At 43.5% G+C, this 14,391-nt stretch overlaps 1 protein-coding gene across 1 annotated transcript in view; it reads left to right on the top strand.

Moving 5' to 3' along the window:
• The window catches only part of VWCE (von Willebrand factor C and EGF domains), a 29,493-nt gene that overhangs the window by 9,650 nt on the left and 5,452 nt on the right, over positions 1–14,391 (top strand). The window contains exons 7-15 of the mRNA XM_063118393.1: positions 2,730–2,876; positions 3,863–4,329; positions 4,427–4,520; positions 7,115–7,197; positions 8,569–8,656; positions 9,610–9,695; positions 10,341–10,458; positions 12,430–12,515; positions 13,701–13,797. Coding sequence (XP_062974463.1) covers positions 2,730–2,876; positions 3,863–4,329; positions 4,427–4,520; positions 7,115–7,197; positions 8,569–8,656; positions 9,610–9,695; positions 10,341–10,458; positions 12,430–12,515; positions 13,701–13,797 — 1,266 coding nt within the window. The remainder of the gene's footprint in view (positions 1–2,729; positions 2,877–3,862; positions 4,330–4,426; positions 4,521–7,114; positions 7,198–8,568; positions 8,657–9,609; positions 9,696–10,340; positions 10,459–12,429; positions 12,516–13,700; positions 13,798–14,391) is intronic.

The raw sequence follows: 14,391 nt of genomic DNA, 5'->3' as shown, positions 1-14,391 counted from the left end.
ATTTACTTTGAGATGACGGCTGCAGTGGTTATCTGGACAACAATTTGAAAACGAAACTTACATTGCTTATTTCATTTCATTTCCAAAATGTTATCCTGACAGCTGTTGCTTTTGGTACCTTAGAGGTTGGTAGGCAATAGATAAACAGCCTTCCTGAGGTCACACCAAAGCTTCATAACTTAAAGTGGGAAAATAACTCAGAAGGGAGCAGGATAATTTGTCTGCAACAGGATGTTGTTTGATGTCAGCCATTTGCAGAACTGGTCCACAATTTTCAGGCAGAAAAGAGGCAAAAGGGACAAGATGATACTCTCTCTTATTACTTGTACAGAGGCTTGTAGTTGAATCTTACTTTGACACTAGCAATGGGCCAGCATCTTCCATTGCATGTCTGGACAGCAAGCTAGCTTGGTGTTGGTGGGGGGACAGCTGGCCATGTACCCGCCCCCCCAATCTCCAGTATTTTGCTGCCACTCTGTATCTCCTAACTTCTGTTCCCTGAGGCGACTGCCTCACTCTGCCTGATTGTAGGGTCAACACTGACTCTTTGGGCACTTCAGAACTACAAGTTTGATAAAAGAGCTGACACTCTGAGCATTTCTACACAAGTCTTTTTTCCATGAACCTGATTGGTCACTCACTGAGGTTTGTGGGTTCTTTACATGATGTCATCAACCTCCAGGGCATCTCCTGCACTTTTTGACCTTTAAAAAGATCAGTGGTAACCTCATAAGGAATGTTAATCTGATATATCAGCACCACCATCTAGTGGCTATATAATGAAACATGCAGAACTTTGTCGAGAAAGGAAACGCTTGATTCAAAGCACATGTCCGCAAGTGTAAAGGAGTTGATCTTATTCCCACAAAGAACCCAGAAGCAGAAGCCCCAGTAAGGATGTGGGATTTTAGTCTTATGTGGTGAAACCGTCTTTTGTTTTATTTAATACAAGTCTTTTACTAACAGCACGACAAATTTCTATTTCTGTACTGCCCAATAGCCAAAGCCCTCTGGCCAGTTCACAAAATAATTAGAACAATGAAATATAAAAATCATGAAATATAAAACATAAAAATATCATAAAACCCTTTAAAAATGAACTGCTACGGAATAGAACAAAATGATTCAGAGCTTTTCTGCACAAGGCTGTTAATTGCTGTATCTACTTTCAGTTTTGTCACGGAATTGAGATCTGAGCTCTAAGCAAAGAGCTTTTCCTTTCTCGCTTTTCTGTTACATAACCTCTAGGTGGAACTGTGCTCTAGCAGAATAGCACAAATGCACAAGTAGTTCTTTCACTTTCATAAATAATATCTCATTTTCCCTATTCTAAAAATAACCAGAAAAGTGCTCTTAAAATACAAAGGTGAAACTGGAGGATCACAATGTCGTCTAAAGAGTCTGTAAATAACTGTGAGTAAGGAAACACAAGCGCACAATAAATGCCTCATGTAGAAAAGCTCATAATAAAACTATTATATAGCGATGTATGTACATTGCGATGTGAATAACCCCTCCCTCCCACAAAACCTTAAATCCAACAGAGACAGCATGCAGAGGTAATGACGGAAAAGCTCCTTGAATGCATTTCTGCTTCTCACATAGCTGTTAAAAGCATAAGAACTCAGTCAGAAAAATATGGCGGCATCTTACCATATAAAAACCCACACTCTCTAACATATTGTAGGCTGCGTAATTACTGTGTTTCTTGAACTAAGAGCATTATTCTGTACACATTATGGAAAGTCTTTTAGACTGGTTACTGCAAGTATGCTCATGAATAATGATTACGGAGAAGAAATACCCCTTGGCAAGAAACCCCTTTGGTTAAAAAAAAAAAAGCTATCTAGTTACATGTGTATGCCTGAGTTTGTGCAAGATTCCAGCCCGGAGATGTTCCCAGTACCTTTAAATTAGCTGCTGAATGTGGCAGAATTGAGCTGAATGAAGACATCAGGCAGCTGCAACTCCCTTCAGTACTTTAATTCTTCCCCACCCCCACCCACCTATGTACAGCTCAAGGCCAGAGCCGGGCAAAGCTAGTAGTAGGCCTGGGCCAGATAGGAAATTTAGGGCCCATTTCGAACTGCTCATTAAGTATTTTTTAATCAGTTCTAAATACATATGAACTAGAACGATTTATTAAAAAGGCAATGGCAAGTACTTTTATTCAAGATGTATATAAGACATCACTTCTTCACGTTCAGAAATGCTTTACGTGCTTTTCTTTGGGCAAATTCATCATCAACAACGGAAAAATCAAGCAACTTTGCCCAGGGGGACTTGCAGTAGGCCCCCTCAAAATCGTAGGCCCGTGCCAACTGTCCCCACTGTCCCTGTCAGCCCCCTGCCCAGCCCTGCTCAAGGCATCTGGAGCCCTGCTTGCTACAGCAACGTAGGAAGCTGCTTTATACCAGTTTAGACTCTTGGTCCATCTAGCCCGGTATTGTTCACTCTAACTGGTAACGGCTGTCCAGGGTCTCAGGAAAATATCATTGATGCAGCCACCTTACTGCATAGGTGATCTCTGAGGTCTGTTCCAACTCTATGATCTATAGCCAGCAAGAGGCCTCAGGCTGCTCCAAGCCCAGTTTTGATTGCTTGAAAAATGCACAGGAGGGTCCCTGGTTTTCAAGACCAGTTTTCTGACCTTGTATGGCTAAGCAACAACAATGCCTGTACAGCCACAAGCTTGAGCCAACCCAGCTCTGTTACAAGTCTCTAGCACCCCTGTGCATTTGGTGCAGATGTGAATGAATGCCGCCGATCCAGTGAGAAGCGAACCTGCCAGCACTCCTGTCACAACACCCTGGGAAGTTTTATGTGCAGCTGTCGACCTGGCTATCGGCTCAGCATGGACAGAGTGACCTGTGAAGGTAAGGGCCATTTCCCTTCTGAGGTACATGCAGAGATTTCTAGCGGTATTGTCATTCAGGAGGGTTGAAAGGAAATCTGTGGATTATTGTGCAGATTCTCAGCCAGGTACAGAGTAGAACAACTTTAGGCCTACATCAAGATTGGTTACTCATGGAAGTTTGCAGGTCCTTTACACAACATGGTCAACCTCCAGGGCCCCTCCTGTGGTTTATGACCTTTATCCTGTCATTGTAAAGCGGGGGAAAGTCCAATTTTTCTCTAGGAAGCACTAATGAAGCACTTTACTTGCTGGGTGTACTTCTGTAATGCCGCTATAACAGCAGTATTATCTAGTGGCTGTAAACTGAAACATATAGAATTTGCTGAGAAATAAAATTGCATGTTAGCCTGTATAAAGGAGCCGATCTAAATCCCACAAAAAATCTCCAGAAGCAGAAGCCCCAGTAAGTATGTCAGCTTTTATCCTTGTGTGGTAAAGTCCTCAGAGGGATATGCATTCAGCTGACTGTGAAATGCTTGAGAATATGTGTATGGCAGATGAGTGAAGAGACTGGGGCACAGGTGGACGTTCAGAGATTATGATGCAAGGGAGGGCATGTTCCTGCAGGAATGGAAGGTTTAGTAGAGGATCCAGCTGAGACGGAGGTCTGTGTAAAAACGACTATGGACAGTGGCTGTTTTCCAAATTGCCAGAATTCTTCACAACAGTGGCCATAAAGCTGCAATGCAGCTAAGGTAGCCTCCCGCAATCTGGTGTTCTGCAGTTGCATTTGACTATAGCCCCCATAATTCCAAGTCAGCTCACTCAATGGCTGTTCTGGCTGGGGATGTTGGGAGTTGTATTCCCACACATCTGGAGGGTCCAAGTTTGGGGAAGGATGAGCCAAGGGGAATCCTGAGCAGTCTGGAATGCGCTGAGTTTGGGGCATGCATATTCCAAGGAATTCCCTTAGCCTTTTCCTTCTCCTTCCTCCTCCTCCCACAGGTTTTTCAAAGACAAGCCTGGCCCCATCTCCCATCTTGCAGTCTCTCCAACACCCACCAACTCTGCTGCGCCTCTCTCCACACTCTGTGGCACCTGCCGTGCCTCCCAGGGGCTCTGCCCCTTCCCGAGCTCCTGCTCCCCACAGTGGGCTCAGAACTCCCTCTCCTTTGCCACTCCTTTCCACGTTCCCTGTTCTTCTACCAGCAGCCTCCTCCACCCCTTCATCCCTTCCCCCCAGCTCCTCCCTTGTCACCCCCTTCTTGCTAAGAACTGCCAGGCCTTCAATGGTGGTGAGCCCACTGCCGCCATTGCTGCTGCGAGAGGAAATGACGACGCCCTCTCCCACAAGTCCCTCGGCTCCCACCACTTCACCTGCAGCCCTACCTTCCACCTGCTGGCAGGGAGAGGTTCTTCATGAAAATGGCAGCCATTGGATAGAGCCAGGATGTCTGAATTGCTCCTGTGAGGTACGGGGTATGTCCTGGGTTCCTAGCATTCTCTCCAGACTTGCAGTACTGTGTCTTGGCTGCCACCTTCATGGTAGCCTATCTTTTCCTGTTGCAGGGTGGGCACATCCAGTGCCGAGCAGTGATATGCGAGGTGGCTTGCTCCCATCCACTTCCCCCAATAGAGAGGGAGTGTTGTCCCAGCTGCACAGGTAAGAGATGCATCCTCAGGATCAAGACTGTGTCATCATATCTGACTGTGGCAGGTGGGTCTTCCCCAGTCCCAGCTTTGGGGCCTTATGCCCCAACTTGCCCATTTACCTGGAACAGTCCCTGTTTTCTGGAACCTGTCCTTGATAAGTCGCTGTCCCCATTTTGTCCCAGTTTTGGCCTCTTGGGAATGTCTTGTTAGAACTGTGTTAGTCAGAGCTCCTGGAATTGTCATTCTACAAGGTACATCTCATTCCCCATTATCTCTCCAAGTTAGATCTCTGGAAAGATCCTATATGTGCATGTAAATGCACATGTACGAACATGAAAGTGCCGTGTTGCACACAAGCTGTCACTTCACATGCAGGGAAGGCTCATTTTGAACTGTTGTTAATAAATTGCATAACAGATTTCTTCAATCTGGCCTGTAAGAACAAATGTTGTCTTGGCATTTGAAACTCTGAAGGAAAATGCTATTATAGAGTCCATTAATAAGCAGATGGAGTAGAGCTTTAAGCATCATATAATGGGGGGTGGGGGGCTCAGACAGTAATCCTTGGTGAGAATAGGGCTATTATGATAAGCATATCCTGATTTTTATGTGTGAAACAGTGAGGGTATGTGATATTTGACCAAAACAAATTAATGTGTATACACTAAGGCTGTAGAGCCTCAGGCCTGGGGGCCAAATTCAGTCCTCTGGGGTTTCTCAATGGCCCCTTCCCCCGACCACACTCCCTTTCCCCCAACCAGATTGTTTGGTGGTTTCCTAGCTTTTGTGTAGTCCTCCTCCCCCCCCCTTTCTAAAAGGCTGAACTGTCTCTCCTAAGGCTGTTACTGGCAGTAAGAGCTTTGAGCTAGTATAGGCTAGTATTTTCGCCCCAGCCCCGTCGCCTTTGAACCCGGCCCTTTTGTCTTTGACTATACTCAACACTGGAATGCAGCCCTGAGAGCTTCTCCAAAATGGAATTCGATCCTTAGGCTGTATAGAGAGCCTGGGCTGTGGGTTGGAGGGGTTGTACACTAGGGCAAACACTCCTATCCCCAAATGTGGAAGATCAACCTTCATCACTGGGTAATCCCTCCCAACCCTTCCGCTGCCAACATTAAACTACATCCCTGTTATTTAATCCCTTAAAGTAACTGGCCACAAGGTGTGAGACAAAACAGATCAGAGATGTCAGAAAAGTATATAATTTTATTAAAAAGAATACAAGAAAACTTATTATTTTAAGGATATTGTTACTAATTTTAAAATAGGGTTTCTATACAGTTACTCTTACCACCAATCAGGTGCTTGAAGCCCCAGTTCCTATCCCTAGCCAACCTTAAGCCAATTCCCCAATCATGCTCCCCCCTTGATAACATGAGGGTTTGAATGGCAGTCTTATTTCTGGTAGGATTTGACTTCCACCTGTTCCCCAGGCTTCCCTTGAAGTCTTCAATCTGGTCCAGCAGCTGCTCAATCTCCAGATCATTGTCACTAGCTGCCACTCAGGCTTCGGCTGCTTCCTCCAAAGGCTGCTCCAGGAGTTTTTGTCTCCCAATTGCAGGCCTTCTTTAGCTTCTGCCTCCCGTGCTTTCAGCTCGACCTTCTGGTCTTGTAGCTGCTGCTCCTCTTCATTGATGTCTTCTTCAGGCTCCTCAGCCTTTCATGAAGATGCTTCCTCAGGCAACTCTTCTGTCCTACTCCGACTCCCCCGTCAGACTCTCTACAGCTCCTTATATTCATTCCAGTCAGAACCCATCAGCTAATCAGCTTTGGGATGTCCAATATTTCATCACTCCATCGCTGCATAAATGTCTGACCAACGGATATCTTTAGAATAGTCAATTATTCCCCCAATCAGATAGTACCAATTTCAAGCCTACCTTTCCATATGAATAGAGAGACCTGGATTCATTTTCACGTTCTTGTGGTAACAGTAATTGTCAATTTGCCAGCAGGCCATATCTGGAGAGTAAGCCCTGAGTAAAAAACAACAACTTATTTTTCTTTTATGTTAACCTTTTTTGTTTACCATTAAAACTCTAAGTCAGTGGTTCTCAACCTTCCTAATGCCGCGACCCTTTAATACAGTTCCTCATGTTGTGGTGACCCCCAACCATAAAATTATTTTCGTTGCTACTTCATAACTGTAATTTTGCTACTGTTATGAATCGTAATGTAAATATCTGATATGCAGGATGTATTTTCATTGTTACAAATTGAACATAATTAAAGCATAGTGGTTAATCACAAAAACAATATGTAATTATATATTGTGAAATATTTATTTCTAATTACAAACAAATGACCATCGGAAATATGTGTTTTCCGATGGTCTTAGGCGACCCCTGTGAAAGGGTCGTTCGACCCCCAAAGGGGTCGCGACCCACAGGTTGAGAACCGCTGCTCTAAGTGGTTGAAACATAACACTTAAACTTTTACCTCAGTTTTACCTCAGTTTCTTCACATTAGCTGAAATAGGTTCAACACTCCTGATATAGGCCATCGAGTTTTTCCTGATTCAGAGTGGAAAGATGAGATGGTACCTATTCCCTCATAAGCTCCTGCCCCCTCTGAGGAGAATGCTCACATTCTTGTTTCCTGCAGGCTGTTTCTATTATGGGATTTCCAGAGCGGAGGGGGAAGTTTTTTCTCTCTCTGAGGAGAACTGCACAGTCTGTGTCTGCCTGGTGAGTCTCAAGGAGTCTGGAGGGGGCAGGGAGAGGGGCTCAGGGGGCCTTGTCTTCTCACTTTGAGAAAGGGAATATAAATCATTTGCTTCCATTGGTATCCTGCACTGGAGATTCAGATTCATATCATGGCCCTTTGCCCCTTGCTGTGAGCAGCAAGTGGACAACTTTTTGCTGCTGGTTGGGGAAGTTGGGTAGGGATAACAGCAAGAATTTGAGCTATTTATTCCAGGGCAGGAACGGTGACTCTGGTTCTTGTGTGGCAGCATCTGGCCCCAGCTGGTTTTATCTGGTCTCTTTGACCGTATTTGAGGGCATTTGTTCCCAAATATCCATACAAGGTGCCATCCTCAGAAAAGGAGGGAAGGACAGCACAATAGTTAAAGAGAAAACACATGCCAACTTCTATCAGCCTGAGGAACAGAGGAAGCTGCCTTCTACTGAGTCAGACCATCTAGCCCTGTATTATCAACACTGACTGGCTGCAGCTCTCCAGGGCTTTTCCTACCCAGCCTGAAGATGCCTGGGATTGCACCTGGGACCTTTTGCATGCAAATCACATGCTTTACCACTGGCTTTTCCCTTCTGTTTTGTGCCATCTGCCTCCTACTTTGAGTCACAAGCACATTCAGGGAATGCTCTCCATGACATCAAGCCTGGTAATGATGACACAGGGATGTGTTAGCTTCAGAACACACAAAAGAAAAGCTCAAGTAGGGGAGATTTGCACTTCAAAAACACACAGATTAGGCAAGGGATAGTGTGAACTTGATTACACACCTTCTCAAATTGTTCTTTGCTTTGAGTGGCTGCTTTGTTTCCTTGAAAAATCACATTTTTAACAGTAGATTACAGACATTCCACTTCACAGATGTGTCTGAAATTTGGTACACATAAGCAATTCCAGGGCTTCTGTAAGGTCACCAACTTTTATGTTTCTGTGTTGAAAAATAAAAAAAGTTATAGGTGTTTATTTTTTCCAATGCAAGTCTATGGGAAAATGAAAAACACTCACAAATGATTCCGACATCCGAATCTCAATTCAGATTCAGATCCTAGGTGAGGCAGATTGGGTCCGAATCAATCCAAAGCGAATCGGGCTCGATTTGGCAGGTCCGAATCAGGATCCGAAGCGAATCAGGGGGTCCGTGCCCAGCCCAAGTTGAACATGGCCAATGGTCAGGAATGCTGAGAGTTGTAATCCAAAACATCTCAAGGGTGCCAGGTTGGAGAAGGCTGCTCCATAATTTATTGAAGATAATGCTCATGATGATTTGGTCATCTGTGGTAAAGACAGAAAAGGCATGAAAGATGGTGGGGACAACAACTTGGCAAATCTGCACTATATTCTTTGTTGGTTCTTAATTCCAGGCAGGCAACATATCCTGTATCTCTCCAGAATGTACGCCCAGTCCATGCTCCAGCTCTGCCCAGACTGACTGTTGTCCCTGCCAGCCAGGTAGATGTTTCACACTCACTAACAAAACAGGCATTGTGGGGCACCTGGGCACTCTCCTTTTCACCAACAGGTGCTGATTTCTAAGCACATGGGTGATCATTAGTAGACATAGAGCTTTATCACACCAGCGTTATACTCTGCCATCGCAGTGAACTGCATGCACAGGACTCCGATGTTGTCTACCTTATAATCTGCTGTCACAGCGAAGTACTCCTATGCCACAGTCCATGTCCTGCTGTGATTGCGGTTGTTCTCCTCCCTTAGCGACATATTTTGGTGCGCAGAAAGTCTGGTTCTTCCAGTAGTGCGAAAGCACACCGCTCAAACTGCAGCATGTACTTTCATCCCTTGTTTTGAATCCGTTGTTCTGTGGGCGTGTTTGCAAGGGGTGGAATTGCTGATGAAAGAAAGGGGTGTGTCTTGTCTCCAGTGGGTGTTTTTAATTGCCAAATCAAATCCTTCCTCCTCTTGCTTCCTCCATCTTAACTCATCCATTTTCACCTTAAAAGAAATGTGGGAAATGCACCTTCCTTGCTGGCAGCACCCTCATTTTTAAAGATAAAGAGATCCAAATTGGCACAGTGACAGGTCTTAAGGAGGGCTTTCAGCATGCTGAATTTGAATCTAAGTGGATCATCCGTTGATCTTTTATGATTTTTTAAATGGAAATGAAACAAATGCTCACATCGGTGTAAGTTTTAAAGATAAAGAGATCCAAATTGGCACAGTGGTAGGTCTTAAGGAGGGCTTTCAGCATGCTAAATTTGAATCTGATTGGATCATCCGTTGATCTTTTATGGTTTTTAAAATGGAAATTAAACAAATGCTTACATCTGTTTAAAATAAGTTTCAAAGATAAAGATTTTCCAGTGAGAGATCCCCTGCACCATGTTAGTGTTTCTTGCCATTTATCTTCCACAATGGCACTGACTTACTTTTCTCTTCCTCTGTAGTAGAGTGCCATTTCCGTGGCCAGACGTATGCAGAAGGGACCGAGTTCAGCCCGCATGGTGATGAATGCACCACCTGTGTGTGCAGGGTATGTATCAACCTAGCTCTTGCCCCCACACTGCTTCTGATCTCAGAGGATTAGCTGGCCTCTCTCTCTCTCTCTCTCTCTCTCTCTCTCTCTCTCTCTCTCTCTCTCTCTCTCTCACACACACACACACACACACACACACACACACACACACTATATTCAATTATGTCTCTTGACTATAGAAGGAGTGCATTTGTTATTTTTTGGCTTACTGGTGATTCTCAGGCAAGCACTCTCTCCTGACTCCTTGTAAAATCTTCTTATCTGTTAGAAGAGAGATGTCCTGTTTTTCTCTCTGCTTCTCTGGTGGAAACTTTAAAAGTTCATTCAGTTAGATTAGATCTATGCATATTTTAAGTTGCCCGTAGCTTCACATTCTCAGGACGTAACATGTGGCAGCTGTGGATTTGGCCTGAGTAACACTGGGCAGGGATACCCTTGTTGATGGCCTAGGAGTCCTCTTTAGTGAAGGATAGCAGAGGCAAGGCTGAAGATGCTGGTGAACTAGGGAAACTTTGTATAGCCCTGGCATTGCAGGACATTACTCCCATACTTCACAACGTGCAGTGAGGAAGAGGTTGTAGAGAGCAGCTGGGACCCCATATTTTTATAATATGTAACACGTGCCAATGCATCCCTCCTTAGCAAGGTGAAGTTGAGTGCTCCTTCACTCCCTGTCCCACTCTGGAGTGTCCCCGAGATGACTGGGTCTTGACCCCAGGACAGTGCTGCTTCACCTGCCGAAAGGTTGCACCCACGACTGGTAAGATCTCAATGACTGAAATATATGTGAACATGTCACTATGGCGTGAGGATACATGTAAGCTATGGGTTATCTTAGGGATGGGCAGAGTTCAGGCTTGTCAGATCTGCTTTGTTTTTTGTACTAGAACTTCAAGATCTGGCAACCAGACCCAGGTGTAAAAGATGGACACTTAGAATGAAAGAATGGGGAGCCTCTGAGCATAGTGTTATGTGCTGGGGATCAGTCCAAATTACCTGCAGGGGTCCCCTACAATTCAGTGCTGCTGAGTACAAAGTGACTGAGGATTTTCCCCAACAACAGTCTTTTGGGCAAGCTACCCAAAGGTTATATTGCATTGGTAACTTTTGTTCTACAAGGCCTGAGGGGGTAGGAGGGAGTGAATGGGGGGGGGAGGGTAAATCCAAGACAAAAGGAGAAGATTGGCTCTATTGTCTGGGAAAAAGAGGATCGCTGGGCAGCTGCAAGGAAGCAGGGACTACTTGAAGTTGTGATGTTGTAGGCTTTCATCCTGAGCACAGTGTAAATAAACCTTCTATAAAAGAAATGCCTTTAGTCTCCAGTTTCTTCTTGGAAACTGAAATCTGAGTGAATGCTGAAACCCCTGCAAACCCACTCCTCTCAGAACTAGGGTGCAGGAATGTAACAATAATCTAAGCTGAGGAAATTGTTTTCAGTACCAGAACTAAACTGAGTTCACTGTCTTTTCACACAAAAGTCCACCCCTGTTTACCCCACACATTCGAATAAGAACAGAGCCCAAAGAGCACCCAACTGCATACACAGAATACAGTTAAACAGTTAACAAAAGAACATGAGATGTCTGTGTACGTCCCTACACCTATAAATTATTATACCAATACAAATTAAAGATTGCAAAAGTATTTAAAGCAGAAAGTATTTAATGCAAAGTAGCCAGTTAAATTAACACTCAAAGTTATATATAATAAAAAAAAACAAATTGCATTTACACATAACAGAATTCCTATACATTAAATGAAATTAACTTCTTGTTGGGTTCATGTGTTTTTGATATTACAATTCATTGAGTCTTGAGCAGCGAAAATAGTGTGGTCAACATTATTTTCGCTGCTCGAGGCTCATGGAATTGTAAGCCGGTGATTAAGACAACATTCTCTGTGGAGGGTATCTCTAAAGGAAATAGAAAATATTTTTGGAAACTACTAGCTTGAGGCTACTCCCGCACGGCATGATAGCACGCAGCAATGATAAGATTACTTATCTGAAGAATAAGATTGTTTATCTGAAGAAATCGTACAAGATGAAACAGGATTAATTTACCAGATTCCTGTCATAACAAGAACATTACTTCTTTTGTATATCAAAAATGCATGAACCCAACAAGGAGTTGATTTCATTTAATGTATAGGAATTCTGTTATGTGTCAATGCAATTTGTTTTGATTATGATATATAAGTTTGAGTGTTAATTTAACTGGATACTTTACTTTAAATACTTTCTGCTTTAAATACATTTGCAATCTTTAATTTGTATTGGGAATAATAATTTATAGGTATAGGAGCGTACACAGACATCTGATGTTCTTTTGTTAAGTGTTTAACTGTATTCTGTGTATCCAGTTGGATGCTCTTTGGGCTCTGTTCTTATTCGTATTTTTCCAACTGTACATTCTTCATTTCAGCAGCCTAATTTAGCTGAGGAAGTAATTTTGTTGTTGCTATTTTAAAACAATTGGGAGTCAGAAACACATGGTAATCTGCTGCAAACCATCCAGAGATCTACCAGTAGATCCCAATCTACCTTTTTCCCCACCCATGGGATATCTGATAGATTTGCAATGGACATGTCCAATAGTGGGCTGAGTCAACGCACCCACTGTGCGTTGTGCCCTCTGTTCCCCATCCTCAAAGCATTTTGTTTTATTCTTGCTAAGGTTCCCATTCTGTTTTCACACATGCTTCATTTTATTGTCCCTCTTTTTATGGCCAGGTTGCTTTGTGGATGACAATGGAGTTGAATTTCCAATTGGACAGATCTGGTCACCGGGTGATCCCTGTGAGTTATGCATCTGCCAGGTGAATGACAACCTGCTCTACTTCACTCAGTTTTGACCTTCCAATCTCCTGTCATACAAAGTATTATAGTCCTTTGCCCCCACCCCACTTTCTCCCAGTCAGGACTGTGATAATCCAAAGGAACACTGAGCAACATAGATCTAACTCTAGTCTGTTTGCCTGTGTATACTGAGATATTTTGTGGGGATCCTGAGTGGTATAGTTGTGTTATTATTGTTGTAAGTGATGAACTTATGAAATTTTGGACGTTGATCTCATGTGACCATTTAGGGAGCCCAAAATACATGGATTTTATTCATAAATTAGCATGTTCACACTCCACAGGAGGTGAACCCATGAAAGCTGCCCTGTGGAAGGAAAGGTGGCATGGAAATGTTTGAAAGAACAAAACCTCCTGCACCCCAACGGCCCCACACTTCTCTTGTTGTCCTTTAGCTTCTTGACCTCTTCTTGCAATCTTCTCCTCAACCTGTGACCTCTCTGCCTGCTACTTGCTATCTGCTTTGATGTCACAGTGGGGCTAATTATTATTATTATTATTATTATTTATTTATATAGCACCATCAGTGTACATGGTGCTGTACAGAGTAAAACAGTAAATAGCAAGACCCTGCCGCATAGGCTTACAATCTAATAAAATCATAGTAAAACAATAAGGAGGGGAAGAGAATGCAAACAGGTACAGGGTAGGGTAAGCAGGCACTGGGTAGGGTAAAACTAACAGTATAAAGTAACAGTATAAAGTAACAGTAGAAGTCTGCACAACATCAAGTTTTAAAAGCTAAGCAGGCAGAGGTGATGTCACAGCCTCTGTGGTTGTCATTGGATTAGCTACAGTGATGTCAAAGAGGCTAAGTGGCTTTAAACTAGGTTAGGGAATGCTGAGGGCTAAGAGGGCTTCAGGGATTTCAGAAATTTGAATTCTAAAGTTTCAAGCAATTTTTATAAGCTAAAACTGTATAACTATTGCCTACATAGTATGGCCTTTGAAATTACACTTTATGGGTTTAAAACAATTGTATAGTTTTGGAATCTTTTAATAAAAACTGGCGGAGGGGCAGATATCTGCTGCTTAGAAGACATATATGGCAAATGCAAGCCTCTTCTGGGGTGGAGGGACTCGTCTACCCTCAACAGTCCAGTTGTTTGTGCTGTGGATTTCTGTGAAGTTCTTTTCTATTGCAGGCAGATGGCTCAGTGAGCTGTAAGAGGACAGAGTGTTTGGAGACATGTCCTCACCCAATCCGGATCCCTGGACAGTGCTGTCCAGATTGCTCAGCAGGTAAAACCCATCTTAGAAAGCGGTTTCATTCTTTGGGAAGCCAAATATCTTCCTGTCTGTCAAAACAAAACACCAAACTCTCTAGCCAAAGAATTCAACTTTTGCTATTGATGTTAACTTGTTTTCTTTGCTAGGGTGACCATATGGGAAGGAGGGCAGGGCTCCTGTATCTTTAACAGTTGTACAGAAAAGGGAATTTCAGCAGGTGTCATTTATTTACATGCAGCACCTGTTGAAATTCCCTCTTCACCACAACAGTCAAAGTTGCAGGAGCCCTGCCCTCTTGGCCAGATGCAAAAGATATTTTTTGCTTTAAATATAGATGTGTCTCTGTCTATTTTCCTCTGTGTGCAGCACATGTGTATTTCTCTCTCATTCTCTTTATGTGTGTGCATGTTTTTGTGAACCTTCCCTAACCTGAAGCTCTCCAGATATTTTGGATTTCAGCTTGTCAGCCCCAGCCAATATGGCGAATAGTCAGGAATTCTGTGAGTTGTAATTCAAAACATTTGGAGGGCACTAGATTGGGTAGGGTTTATGTGTGGTATGTGTATAATTCTGTGAATGATGCAGAGTGATTGCAGGATAAAAGCC

The sequence above is a fragment of the Elgaria multicarinata genome, chromosome 2 (assembly GCF_023053635.1).
Source record: "Elgaria multicarinata webbii isolate HBS135686 ecotype San Diego chromosome 2, rElgMul1.1.pri, whole genome shotgun sequence".
Classification (NCBI taxonomy): domain Eukaryota; kingdom Metazoa; phylum Chordata; class Lepidosauria; order Squamata; family Anguidae; genus Elgaria; species Elgaria multicarinata.
The sequence above is the reverse complement of the archived record's forward strand: the minus strand, read 5'-3'. Positions and strand labels throughout refer to the sequence as shown.